At 45.8% G+C, this 13,373-nt stretch overlaps 1 protein-coding gene across 2 annotated transcripts; it reads left to right on the top strand.

Annotated features, from left to right (window-relative positions):
- The first annotated feature begins 2,473 nt into the window (after positions 1-2,473).
- On the top strand, positions 2,474-6,077 carry LOC123111663 (transcription initiation factor TFIID subunit 15). 2 transcript variants are annotated; one of them, XM_044532500.1, is made up of 8 exons: positions 2,474-2,647; positions 3,477-3,593; positions 3,714-4,051; positions 4,147-4,344; positions 4,915-4,998; positions 5,248-5,329; positions 5,409-5,532; positions 5,703-6,077. In XM_044532500.1, the coding sequence occupies exons 2-8, from the start codon at positions 3,477-3,479 to the stop codon at positions 5,930-5,932; spliced, it is 1,173 nt and encodes a 390-aa protein (XP_044388435.1). In that variant the 5' UTR covers positions 2,474-2,647; the 3' UTR covers positions 5,933-6,077. The 2 variants fall into 2 exon arrangements, with proteins under 2 accessions (XP_044388435.1, XP_044388433.1); XM_044532498.1 differs by having other exon boundaries at positions 2,475-2,647; positions 5,409-5,535.
- The last annotated feature ends 7,296 nt before the right edge of the window (positions 6,078-13,373 follow it).

Raw genomic sequence — 13,373 nt, 5'->3', positions numbered from 1 at the left:
CATTGTTGTATGTCATCAATCATCACCTTGCAGTCTAGAGGTGACATAAATCTGTTGAACATATAGAAGTGCCAAGGGTTCCTTTTCTATGCCTAATAATAAAGAGGTTATTACTTCTGCCGGTACATCATCGAGCCTTGAAGTTGCAAAATATTACCCATCAATGTCACTATAAGTGATAAAAAACATCTCACACAGAGGAATCCCCGCCTGGGCCGGCCTATGCAGTAGAAACCTTCTATACTGCGCTCTACGCGCTGGGAGAAGACAGAACACACCTGTTTAAGGCGGTCCATGTCCGGGCGGCCAGTTTTTAAATTTTGTTTTCCTTTTCTGCTCCCTTTTTTCTACTTTAAATAATTTGGGACTTAAAAAAAGTTTCAACAATTAATAAAATTGCGGATTTTGAAATAATTATTTAATAATTCATAAATGTTTGTGGATTCAGTACATTTTCGTGATTTTCAAAAAATGTTAGAATATTCAAAAATGTTTGCAATTTTGAAAACAAATATTCGGGAAATCTAAAAATGTTTATGATTTTTTGAAAAGTTCCTATATTAAACATGTTAATCAAATTGGACAAAAAATTGCCAATTCAAAAATGTTCATGAATGGAAAATATTCTAAAAATTCAATAACTGTTCATGACTTACAAAATACTTTATTCATTCATAAAATTTTCACTTATTCAAAAAATGATCAACAATTTCAAAAAATGTTTGTTAAATTAAAAACATATTTGTGAATTTCGAAAATTGTTCCATCAATTTCCAAAAAAATGTCTCTCCATACTAGAAATGTTCGGCGTTTCAAGAAAATTGTTTAGAAAATGTTCAGAATTTTTCAAAAATGTTTACAAATGGTATACAATATTCATGAATTCAAAAAATATTCTCAATTTTGGAAAATGTTTGAAAATTTATAAAAGTGTTCATGAATTTGAAAAATGCTCATGATTTCAAATATGTGCACGAGTTTAAAAATATATTCATGATTTCAAAAATTGTTCATGATTTCATGAAATTGAGAGTGATAGTGTATTTCAGTGATGCAACAAATTGTGATCATGGCCATTGCAGATTATAAAAAAACTCTTGTTGCAATGCGCAGACCTTTGCTATAACAATTAAAGCATCAAGGGTAGCTAGTCTGAGATTCCAGATAAGAAAATGGTCGAGGCGCCCAATGAAGTTCCCAGCTCCATCTCTACAAACTGCTCTCACCATACTGAAATCGCTGTTCTTTGACACATGTGCGTCGACATTGATTTTCACAAGGTTCTCCGGAGGTGCGATCGAGTGGGTTGTCCTATTTGTTTCCGTTCTAGGAACTGCAGTAGCCGGCTTCTAGAGACCTTGAAAATCTACCAAAAAGGATGTAAATGGGTGGACAAAGGACTTTGAAAAATACCCTCGTGGATAGAGATTTTTTGCGTCCAACCGAAGAAAGAAAAGTTATCTCCCTAGTGGTAGCTACTAGGGAGTTCGTGGCCACCGTTCCTTCGATGGCTCCCCTCATCGACGACCTCGAGCGTCGGTGGTGAGGGGGTCACTGGATCCACGTGCGTGGATCTTTTGAGGCCCTCGTAATATAGGTTTTAGGCTGTTCCTCGTCTTGGTTTCGGCGGCGATGATGACGACGTTGAACAAAGATTCTTCAGATCCTTCCTCGACAAGACGATAGGTCCTATGATTGTGGATGGATTTGGAAACCAATCTGTTCAAGCAAGGGTGGCGTGGATAAGGCGACATCCTCATGGTGGACCTGTGTCCTCGACCTCCACCGTTGCGATGATGTTTGCTCCAGCACCGATGCAGAGCTTGGGAGGTAGTTCAGGAGCAGATGCAGATTGTGGTCTGCATCGACGATATCTGAAAAATGGTGGATCACGTGCTGGTTTTGTGGTTCGTGCATGGCAAGTATGATTTTCTCTTCCGACGTCTTAGTCGTGTGGGGATGCCAGATCTGGAGTTCGATGGCGTGTCCGGGGTGTTTACCTCGGTCTGATTTGTTCGACGGTAATGGTTTCGCCTTTGATGAGCCACATGAAGGTCCGCAAAGGTGCATATCAACAATGAAACCGCGTCGAGTTTGGGTAAGGAGGTGATCTTTCCTTTGGTGACTGTTGTGGTAGCGCGAGAGACGGGTTGTTGGTGTCTAAGTTCAGAGAATTCTTCAGTCTTGGTATTTTTTTTCTTGACTTTTGTTGCAAAGGCTAGCTTTTTGTGTCTTTCAGTTTTCAGGTCGGTGTGCACGTGATTTGTACTATAATCCTTACCATGAGAAAAAAAATCTTCGTGGAATGCGTTGACCACCATTCTTGACTTTTGTTTTTCTTTGATTTCGTCTTCTGGGATCCGGGTACAATTTAGCCCACTTCTTTACAGCCCAACTTACAATCGTTGACAGCCCAGAAGCCCAGCATCTCAGCCTGCCCTGCCCTCGCCCTAATTGCGTCTGCCCATCGCGCACGAAACGTCATCCCCAAGCGCGCAGAGAGCGCCGAGATCCGCCCAAACCTAGCGCCGTCGCGGCTCCTCACCCACGCGGCCGCCGCCGTGTTCCCGTCGGCAGAGCACGAGGGGCACGGCCCTCCTCGCATACTCTCGGTACGCGCTGTCCGCCTCGGCTCATCCTGGACTAGGTAAAGCTCCGCCGCCCCCTCCCGCTCACTGCTGTTTGTCGCGCGGTGAGGAAATTTACGGGATTCCTGCCTCAGCGATGGGGTTCTAGTTACGTCCTGTTCTTGCCACTCGCGTGCGTGACCCGTTGGATTTCTGACTCCGGTCAAATTTTTATCGAGGACCTCGACTGTGATCCAGTTGTAGTCAGGGCGTTATGATGCTCCATGTCAGTCTTTGTCTATTTACGCCCGACTAATTTTCAGCTGGCTGTTGTTTGAATGTTGCGCTGAAAAAGAGATCTATTGCTATTAACTTTGAACTGTATGTTGGGCCCATCCGTTGTACGGCTGGTTAAATATCTGCAATTGCCATTGCATTTGCCGCTGATAAGTAGACATATCAAATTGGTAGCTCTTGATGTGCATCCAGCTTGAACTTGGTGGTGGAGTATGTAACTATTTATCCCCTTCAAGTTTTCTTCTGAAATGCTGTAACATCACAAATCAATAAGTTATGTGTCAATTTTGTAACTAAGAATGCCTTCATGTTTACCTGTTTGCAAAGCAGCCCCACTCAAACTGACTTTGAACAACAATGAAAGGTTGTTCGACATTAAAGTAACCATGCTAAACCAGTGACTTGGCATTACGGGTAGCCTTTTTGTAAGCTTATGATATGTGAATCCATGGCTTATCGTCCTTATTATCTTCTTCCTGTTTTACTTGCCGGCCTACTATGTTATTCTCGTTGCTAGTTTTGGCATTTGCACTTCTGTGCTTGTGATGTTGTTTTGAAAAACATGCTTTGAGGAATTGCACTGATCATCCACAGCTGACCTTTGTGTTACAGATGGCTGGATATATGTCACGAGGACCCCCAAATGGCTCTATTTATGTATGCAATCTGCCTCCTGGAACTGATGAGACCATGTTGGCTGAATATTTTGGCACCATAGGGTTGCTAAAGGTATGGGTCTTACCAGGTAACATTTTCGCAACCACATGCAAGTTCTTGAATGGTCTTGTAAGCCCTTGTTAATTCCATTTCATGATAGATTTGTCATTTCCTCTTGTCATATCTCAACAGAAGGACAAAAGGACTGGCCATCCAAAGATTTGGATATACAGGGACAAAGTTACAAATGAACCAAAGGGTGATGCAACAGTCACATATGAAGATCCCCATGCTGCTTCAGCTGCCGTGGAATGGTTCAATAATAAGGATTTCCATGGAAGCATCATCCAGGTTCACATAGCTGAGTCAAAAAACAAAGATACGGTTGATAACTTCACCAATGTGAGCATTGATGCTGAGATTGTTGGACAAGATGAATTGGATAACGGGTCAGGCAGGGGTAGAGGACGCGGTGATGGTCCAGCAAAAGCTTGGCAGCAAGATGGAGATTGGATGTGTCCAAATACAAGGTCTGTTACGATTGGTGAGCAACTTTTCTTTTGTTGCTGATTGGTATGGTCTTTACTATGTAGTCTATCCTTTCTTATATGATTTCTTCTTTCAGCTGTGGCAATGTAAATTTTGCCTTCCGTGGTGTTTGTAATCGTTGTGGAGCCTCTCGCCCTGCTGGTGTTAGTGGATCAGGTGGTGGTGGTGGTAGGGGTAGAGGCCGTGGTAGTGATGATGCAAGAGGCAGTCGTGCTGCTGCTGCTGTTGGTGGTCCTCCTGGGCTGTTTGGTCCTAATGATTGGCCATGTACGATGTAAGGACATCTAAATAATTTTTATTCCATTACTTTGATATGTCTCTTTAGTTTCTACTTTGTCCTTATACTTCCATTTGTTCTCCCTCCTTCCCAAGATGTGAGGTCCTAAGTCATTTTCAAAAGGTTTGACTTAGATTAGTATAGAAAAAGAAATATTGACATCTATTGATTTGGTATTTCAGATGTTGATATTTTTTGGTCATTTTACTTAGGACAACATTTATGTGCCTTATATTTTGTGAAACATGGAGTATGTTTTACTTGGATGCTGCCTGCTTCTCTGTACCCATCTTACAATTTTAAAATTAGGTGGCTGTTTGGGTGGCAAATGATTTTAGGATGGTATCGCATGTTGTATGATTCTTGTTACAGGCTAAGTTTGCTTCATCATATTGTAATTGCTATTGTCCATTGTCTCGCAAGTATTTTATAGACCTCACAAGGACGATACCCTCTTTGTAGCCTTTTGGACCGATTAAAGTTCTTTAGAGTAATAGAAGTACATTGTTTTGTACTGTTCTATAAGGCTGTATCTGATCTGGAACCTATTTCCTATGTGTGTTTCAGGTGTGGCAATGTAAACTGGGCAAAGCGGACCAAATGTAATGTCTGTAACACCTCTAGGCCAGGTCACAATGAAGGTGGTGTGAGGTACTACATATTGCATGTTAAAAATTATTTGTACTGAACCTGTTGTGAATTCAATTTCGGTTAAGTCGCATCGTGCACCCCTTACCATTCTGATGCCCATTGTGGCAGTACTGTCCACAGTGTTATGACGCACCCACAACTGGGTGACATATGTTATGGTCAAAGCTAAGCAGCTTTGTATCTGATTACTTACATCGAAGGTACATATTTGTGTCTTACGACTTTTCTTGTTAATTATTTTCTTTGCAGAGGTGGCCGGGGTGGCGGCTTTAAAGAACTTGATGAAGAAGAACTGGAAGAAGTACGGAGGCGCCGGAAAGAAGCTGAGGAGGTAGGATGCTTTCTTTTGTATTAATTATTATATTTGTGTCATGATATTGGGTTTCCATGTGAAAACGTTCTTTTTGTAGGATGATGGAGAAATGTATGATGAATTTGGTAACCTCAAAAAGAAGTTCCGTGCTAAATCGCATCAAACTGAGAGTGCACCAACTCTTCCTGGGTCTGGACGTGCTGGATGGGAAGTCGAGCACCGTGGTAATATCTGCTCTTTTTCTTCACCTTGAAGACCTTTTCTTTTGATTAAGTCGTGTGTTAGTTCCGCAGGTTATTGAAGCACTTTAAATTCTGTAATACTGGGACTAGAGTTGGACAATTTCCATTTTGCATGTCCTGTACATGAACTGGTGATTTTGCTACTGTAGGTTCCACTGAGAGAGAAGGCCGAGAGAGGAGCAGAGATCGGGGCAGGGACGACTACGATGAAAGGGAAAGCAGGAACAGAGACAGAGGTTCCCATGGAAGAGAGCGGCGCCGTAGCCGAAGCAGGAGCAGAGACCGCGAGAAGGAAAGGGGGAGGGACAGGGGCAGAGACCGTGGCAACGAGAGAAGCTGGGAGCGCGGCACCGAGCGTGAACGTGATCGCTACAGATGATATGTCAGGAGTTTTCTCGTGTTTGCTCGCCACTTTTCAGTTTTCTGAATCTTTTGTTATGCTGTTGGAGAGCTGTGGTGTATCACATTGCTATTAGACATGCTTATTATTTTTATTTGGGTTTTGAGTTCCCAAAAAACTGATCGGATGAACGGGTGGTCAGATCATATGGTACAACAGAATTGCCGAGCAATGACCATCGAGACCTGACAATGTCTGGATCATAGTAGACTCGGCGAACAAGGCACAGTACATCCTGTGTTGCGGTGTCTGATGCAAGACGAGCCATAGATTGCAGCAAGGCATCAGCCATGTCTACTATGTTTGCTTTTCTCTGATTTATCATCTCAATTTAGAACGCTTTTATTAAATAAAGCTCTCAATTTAGCCCGCAAAAAAAAAGACAGGCATTTCGGGCATTTCGCTCCCGATAGTCGCTACAGTTGCATTGTACTCCCTTTGCTTTTACTTACTCTGCATATTAGCTTGACTTATATTAGCTTGATCAAAGTCAAGCTTTGTAAATTTTGACAAAGTTTAGAGGCAAAAATATTAACATATACAGTAACAAATTAGTACCATTAGATTTATTATTGAATGTACTTTCATATCATATAAATTGGTTATGGTAATGTTTATATTATTTTCTTTAAACTTGGTCAAATTTTGCAAAGTTTGACTTTAGTCAAATCTAATATGCAGACTAAATAAAAATAGAGGGAGTATCATGGATGGCCTTGAGCCCTTGATGATGTGGATTGGGGAGGGCATCTTGTTTTTGAACGCGTAGTTGTTGCGTTCCTGCCAGATTTCCCAACATGCAAGCAGGAGCATGGATCGAATGCCTTTCTTCCAGCAAGGATCAGTTGCATCGAGGATGCTCTCGACGATGGAGGTGGTTGACTCCTGCTGCCACTCGTCCCTGGGTTTCATGGAGGAACACCTGACCCCTGCTCTGCTCTCAAAATCACAAACCAAACGGGGTAGCCCCATGATATCATGCTCCATACAAAAACTCGAATATAGCGGTCAACTTCGTGTTTTTCGTGAAGCACCTAAAAGGGTGCTCCAAAAAGTCTAGTTTGAAGTTTCTCGTGGACTTGGGGGAAAATTACCTCACATTTCCACCAATAAGTGGACACTTCTTCGTTTTTCCTTAAAATTAGTCATTTCCCGTCGAACTTTTCATTCTTTGAAGCTGGAGCTAGCTGCAAGCCAAACATAATCCACTGCTCTTTTGTGCAGTTGCAACTCCTAGGTAGATCTGCTTCAAAGTGAATTTGGTGGAGTGGAGATGATTTTTGAAGGATGGAGCAGTCCTAAACTGGCTTTTAAGCTCAATGCTGGGTTGTTCTATTCCTTATCTCTAAAGTTATTCTCAGTTTCGCGTGGCGATAAGAAACCCTAGCGGCCAGCCTGTCTCCTTTGCCTCTCGCCGCTTGGCAAAGCCGGAGCAGCCGTCGGGGACATTCTGAATTGCGCTCGCGGGGGGGGGGGGGGGGGGGGGCTCCTGTGACGTGCATGTTGAGGATGTGTGGTCGAGCTGCGCTGCGACATATTTCGGCTGGCCGTTCTTGCTAGCGGCATTCGGAGGATCCCAGATCCATCGCGATGGCGATCTTCGACGTAGGCCGAACTGCTATTCGAGGTCCGGATCCATCGAGCTATCGCAATGAGATGCGAACCGGACTCGTTTAGCGATGTCATTGGTCTTGATGACCGATGAATTGTTCGGCTTGCTGAGGCCGCCATGCACCTCGGCTGCTAGGGCCGCGGTGTGCTCTTAAGTATGGAGAGAGCACTTCGTATTTCCATTGGCTGTGATGACGCCACGCGGTCCGGGCATTTTGAGCTTCAAATAAGCGTAGTGCGGGACTGCATTAAAGCGGGCGATAGCAGTTCATTCGAGCAATGCATGATAACCACTGCGGAAAGGGACGATGTCTGAAAGGATCGATATAGTTGACTAGAGGGGGGGGGGGTGAATAGGCAACTAACAATTTTTAGCTTTTCGTTGCCAACTTAAACTTTGCATCAAAGTAGGTTGCCTAGATATGCAACTAGGTGAGAAACCTATATGATGCAACAACAATAAGCACACAAGCAAGCAAAGGATATAACACAAAATAGCTTGCACAAGTAAAGGTGAGAGATAACCAAAAGTGGAACCGATGGAGACGAGGATGTGTTACCAAAGTTCCTTCCCTTTGAGGGGAAGTACGTCTCCGTTGGAGCGGTGTGGAGGCACAATGCTTCCCAAGAAGCCACTAGGGCCACCGTATTCTCGTCACGCCCTCACACAATGCGAGATGCCGTGATTCCACTATTGGTGCCCTTGAAGGCGGCAATCGGACCTTTACAAACAAGGTTGGGGCTCTCTCCACAACTTAATTGGAGGCTCCCAACGAAACCCCGGAGCTTCACCACAATGGAATGTGGCTCCGAAGTGACCTCTTCCGACTAGGGCGCCCAAGCACCTAAGAGTAACAAAATCCACACAAGAAAGTATGGGGGAATCAAGTTTCCTTCGGTGAGAGTGTAGATCTAGGTCTCCTCCTTCAATCCCTAGCAAATCAACAAGTTTGAGTGGCTAGAGAGAGAGATCGGGCAAGAAAGCTTCAAGGGCATTAATGGAGGAGAGAGAGAGGCAAGAGATAGGTGGGAGGTGGGAGAAGCACCTCCTTAAATAGGGGCCCCTCAGATCCAACCGTTATGCGTAGAAACACATAGGAGCGGTACTTCCGGTGTAGCCACCGGTAGTACCGATATATCGGAATAAACCGGAACTACCGTTCCACCACCGCTTGGTTACCGCTTCACAACAGAAGTTTTTCACCCAAGACCGGTAGTTGGAGCGGTGGTTGGCCCGGAGCTACCGCTGGACCAGCAATTCCTGGGCGGTGGAGTTCCAGGCGGTACTACCGCCTTGAACATCGGTAGTACCGGTTTGTCAAGACAAACCGGAACTTCCATTCCATCACTGGTCTACCACCGTACCCGGTACAGAAGGGTGTCACCCCTGAGCGGTACTTGGAGCGGTGGTTTGACCGGAACTGCATGCCATCGGTACAACCGCTCAAGAGAGCGGTACTACCGCTATGAGCAAAACTGCACAGTCACAGAGGACTTTGGGAACCTCTCTCTCTCTCTCTCTTCAAACAGAGGGTATATGGTGGGTGCAAGGAATGTGTACGTGTAGAGATTCACCCAATACCTTCCGATGAGGATTCCCTCTAAAAAGTACGATATCCTACGACCAAAGGAATAAAAAGGTCGGAAACTCCGTCTTTGATCTTTTCCGCATAGAGGGAAGGCCTAACCGTCTTGCGCCACACAATGTGTACCTAAGAAAACTGGGATGCACGATTTGTCCACGCGCGTGTTGTCATCATCACCAAAACCCTAAGGTAGGAAATGCCCTTACAATCTCCCCCTTTTTGGTGGATGATGACAACCACACGAAAAGCACGGGAGATCTAGAAAATATAGACGGGGCTCCCCCTGAGTGTGAGCACTATTTAGAGTTTGCTTTTGGAATGCAAAATGTTCACACTAGGGGCAAAGCTCCCCCTAGATTTAATAAACCAACCAGTGACAGCAAAACAAAATAACATACATAAAGCACGTAATAGCATAACAGGACAACAATAGAGCAAAGATAAATAGATAAGGGACGCAAGTCTCACACTAGCACAAGGTCACACTACAAGTTCAACAAGACACAAGAAAGCAAAGCAAATAGAACAACTGAAGAGGCAACTGCAAGTGAACCCCCCATGCAATCCCGTGCCCTAATAGAGTGCTCTCCCCCTTTGGCATCAAGACACCAAAAAGGAAAAGAGCGAAGCTAACGCCCCAGGGCTCAGTAGGTCTCCTCTCCCGTCGCCGCCAAATCATCAGAATCCTCATCAGACTCCTCCGACTCACCAGACTCCTCAGGATCCATGGCAACACCCTCAGGACCACGGATAGTAGAGGTAGCAGGCTCTTCATTAGACCACTAATAGTTCTCCAAGCACCACGTATCCTCAGGAGTGATGGTCTTCTCAGAGTCACTCTTCACATCTGGCACATTAAGGTGCTTCATCAACTGAATCTGCCTGTGATGCGCCATATTCTCAACAACATGAGCCTGGTAGAGCTTCTTCTGAATATGAGTCTGCAAGCAAAAAGTCTTCTTGATCTTGGTAGTCAGCTTCTCCACCTAAGTGGGCTGGGCCCCAGGCTCCAACTCAAAGTCATCATCGTCCGAGGTAGCATACACATCCTCCTGATTGCCCATAGGAAAACGAGGAGTCTTATGCTTCTTCTTCCCCAACACCTTAACCTCATGCTCCGTGAGATTAGCTGGAGCGGTGAGAGGTTCTCCTGGCCTACGGACTGCCCAAACGTAGTTTAGAAACAGCATCACAAAAGGAGCATAGATCGGTACCTTGCGGTACCACACCATATTGTACATCTCCTCCCACATCCACTTGGAGACATCAAACATGGCACCGGAACCCCTTTCGGTCTTCATGGCCACAAGCAAATCCACAAGATAACCATAAATATCATCTTGATTCCCAACCTTGGGTAGCAGCACACAGCGGAACACACGATGCATAATATCATATACTGGTAGAAGGTCATTGGATTTACCCACAATACCATGACCCGGGATGTACAGAGGGGCAAGCTTCACCTTGTCCATGGGGTGGGCTCGGTCGTGAGGACGGAGACCACCTTGGCCCTTCAACCTGGTATCCTCATAGCAGAAGGCTCTCCAAGGGACATGAAAGAACTCATCACGGCACATAAAAGACAGGTGACGCTCATCATCGGTGCCGAAGTGGACTGTAGCATAGAACTGATGAATGAGCTGCACATCGAAGTCACAATTCACAGTCATGAGCTTGATCAAATCAAACTCCTCATAGATATCCAGAGCCTCTCCAAAGTAACCAAGGTTGTTCCTCCAGTGATCGATGTCAATGGACCACATCCGGGTGAACTTGTTCTTGTGGTGCTCGAAAATTTCTGACACAACCCTTAACAGCAACACATTCCGGAACTGAGGGTTGTTCCACCGAGGATGCGGCGGCACAGTGTAGGGATCCTGGAAACGGAACTTTTCCCAGTCCGAAAGCTTCCATTTGTGCATAGGTATCACAACACGATGCTTGGTAGCAGCAGACTTCTCCCGGTGAGTGGCTTTGGTAGGGATCACAACCTCGCGAGTATTCTCATTGTCATATGATGGTTTTCCCCTATGGGCCCTCTTCTTGGTGTTCCGAGGCTTCTGAGCAGCACGAGAGCTAGAGCCACCTGCAAACGCACACTAAGAGCACACAGAAACCCCCAGCAAAGATGAGAGGAAAGTACACAAGATCAGAAGAATAAATCTCATGTTCGCAAGTAGAAGAAGAACAGTGCAGATGGGTTCAGAGAAAGCGGTTGTTCCGGTTGTTCGACCGGTAGAACCGCCAAAGTGGTAGTACCGCTCGCGAGGAGCGGTAGTACCATTGAGAGCGGATCTGCCGAGTTGAAGAACGGTACAACCCTACTTTGAATCTAGATGCAATATTCCTACTTCTACTATGCACAAGAAAAGGAGGAGTTTATAAGGATCTCTCCCACCAATCATTTGACCAAAAATGCGGGAGTACAAGCAATGCCCTAGAGGAAAGATTCAACAAAAGGAACCCTAAGAACAAGAGGAAACAAGACATTACCGGTATCCATGGGAGGAGATCGGAAGGGAGGCGACCTCCACGGAGCAGATCCGATGAAGAGCTGACCGATCCGAAACGCCTGAGGGCGCTCCGGGGCAATGGGCGGAGCAACCGGCGACTAGGGTTCAGACGAGGGACGGGTGCGAAGGGTAAATAGAATACCCCTTTAGCCCGCGCCCTTTATATATGCGCCCAGATGTCAGCCGGTGGTACCGCTCTAAAGAGCGGTAGTACCGCTCCTGTAGCTAGCCGGTGTTTGAGGGCGGTACTTCCGCACCAGAAGTAGCGGTAGTACCGCTCCCAAATACCGGTACTACCGGCTAGTGGTACATGCACAAGCAAGAGCTATAGAACCGCTCATGCACGACCGGAAGTACCACTGGGACTACACAACTTAGTGGAAGAGCGGTAGAACCGCTCTGACCACTGTTTGTACCGCCAAGTTATTGGAAATATGCCCTAGAGGCAATAATAAAAGGATTATTATTATATTTCCTTGTTCATGATAATTGTCTTTTATTCATGCTATAATTGTATTATCCGGAAATCATAATACACGTGTGAATACATAGACCATAATATGTCCCTAGTAAGCCTCTAGTTGACTAGCTCGTTGATCAACAGATAGTCATGGTTTCCTGACTATGGACATTGTATGTCATTGATAACGGGATCACATCATTAGGAGAATGATGTGATGGACAAGACCCAATCCTAAGCATAGCACAAGATCATGTAGTTTGTTTGCTAGAGCTTTTCCAATGTCAAGTATCTTTTCCTTAGACCATGAGATCGTGTAACTCCCGAATACCGTAGGAGTTCTTTGGGTGTACCAAACGTCACAACGTAACTGGGTGACTATAAAGGTATGCTACGGGTATCTCCGAAAGTGTCTGTTGGGTTGACACGGATCGAGACTGGGATTTGTCACTCCGTATGACGGAGAGGTATCTCTGGGCCCACTTGGTAATGCATCATCATAATGAGCTCAAAGTGACCAAGTGTCTGGTCACGGGATCATGCATTACGGTACGAGTAAAGTGACTTGCCGGTAACGAGATTGAACAAGGTATTGGGATACCAACGATCGAATCTCGGGCAAGTAACATACCGATTGACAAAGGGAATTGTATACGGGGTTGCTTGAATCCTCGACATCGTGGTTCATCCGATGAGATCATCGTGGAACATGTGGGAGCCAACATGGGTATCCAAATCCGGCTGTTGGTTATTGGTCGGAGAGCTATCTCGGTCATGTCTGCATGATTCCCAAACCCGTAGGGTCTACACACTTAAGGTTCAGTGACGCTAGGGTTATTAGGAAGACTTGTATGTGATTAACGAATGTTGTTCGGAGTCCTGGATAAGATCCCGGACGTCACGAGGAGTTCCGGAATGGTCCGGAGGTGAAGATTTATATATGGGAAGTTGTCATACGGTCACCGGAAAGGTTCGGGGGCATATTGGTATTGTACCGGGGCCACCGGAGGGGTTCCGGGGGTCCACCGGGAGGGGCCACCTCTCTCGGAGGGCCTCATGGGCCGTAGTGGGCAGGAAACCAGCCCTTGGAGGGCTGGGCGCATACCCCCCTTGGTCCCATGCGCCTAGGGTTGGGGGGAAACCCTAGTGGGGGCGCCCCCCTTGCTTGGGGGGCAAGCCCCCTCCCCTTGGCCGCCGCCCCCCTCTAGATCTCATCTAGAGGGGGCTGGCCCCCTTCCCCCTTCCCC

This window comes from Triticum aestivum, chromosome 5B, assembly GCF_018294505.1.
Source record: "Triticum aestivum cultivar Chinese Spring chromosome 5B, IWGSC CS RefSeq v2.1, whole genome shotgun sequence".
Lineage (NCBI taxonomy): Eukaryota > Viridiplantae > Streptophyta > Magnoliopsida > Poales > Poaceae > Triticum > Triticum aestivum.
Note: the sequence above shows the minus strand (reverse complement) of the source record. Positions and strands in the feature narration are given on the sequence as shown.

What these genes read in the sequence shown, in the direction of transcription:
- LOC123111663 (XM_044532498.1), top strand. Translation starts at nt 3,477, where the DNA reads ATGGCTGGATATATGTCACGAGGACCCCCAAATGGCTCTATTTATGTA. An exon ending in AATGATTGGCCATGTACGAT is followed by an intron (nt 4,345 to 4,914) that starts GTAAGGACATCT and finishes TGTGTGTTTCAG; the next exon opens with GTGTGGCAATGTAAACTGGG. An exon ending in GCCGGAAAGAAGCTGAGGAG is followed by an intron (nt 5,330 to 5,408) that starts GTAGGATGCTTT and finishes TTCTTTTTGTAG; the next exon opens with GATGATGGAGAAATGTATGA.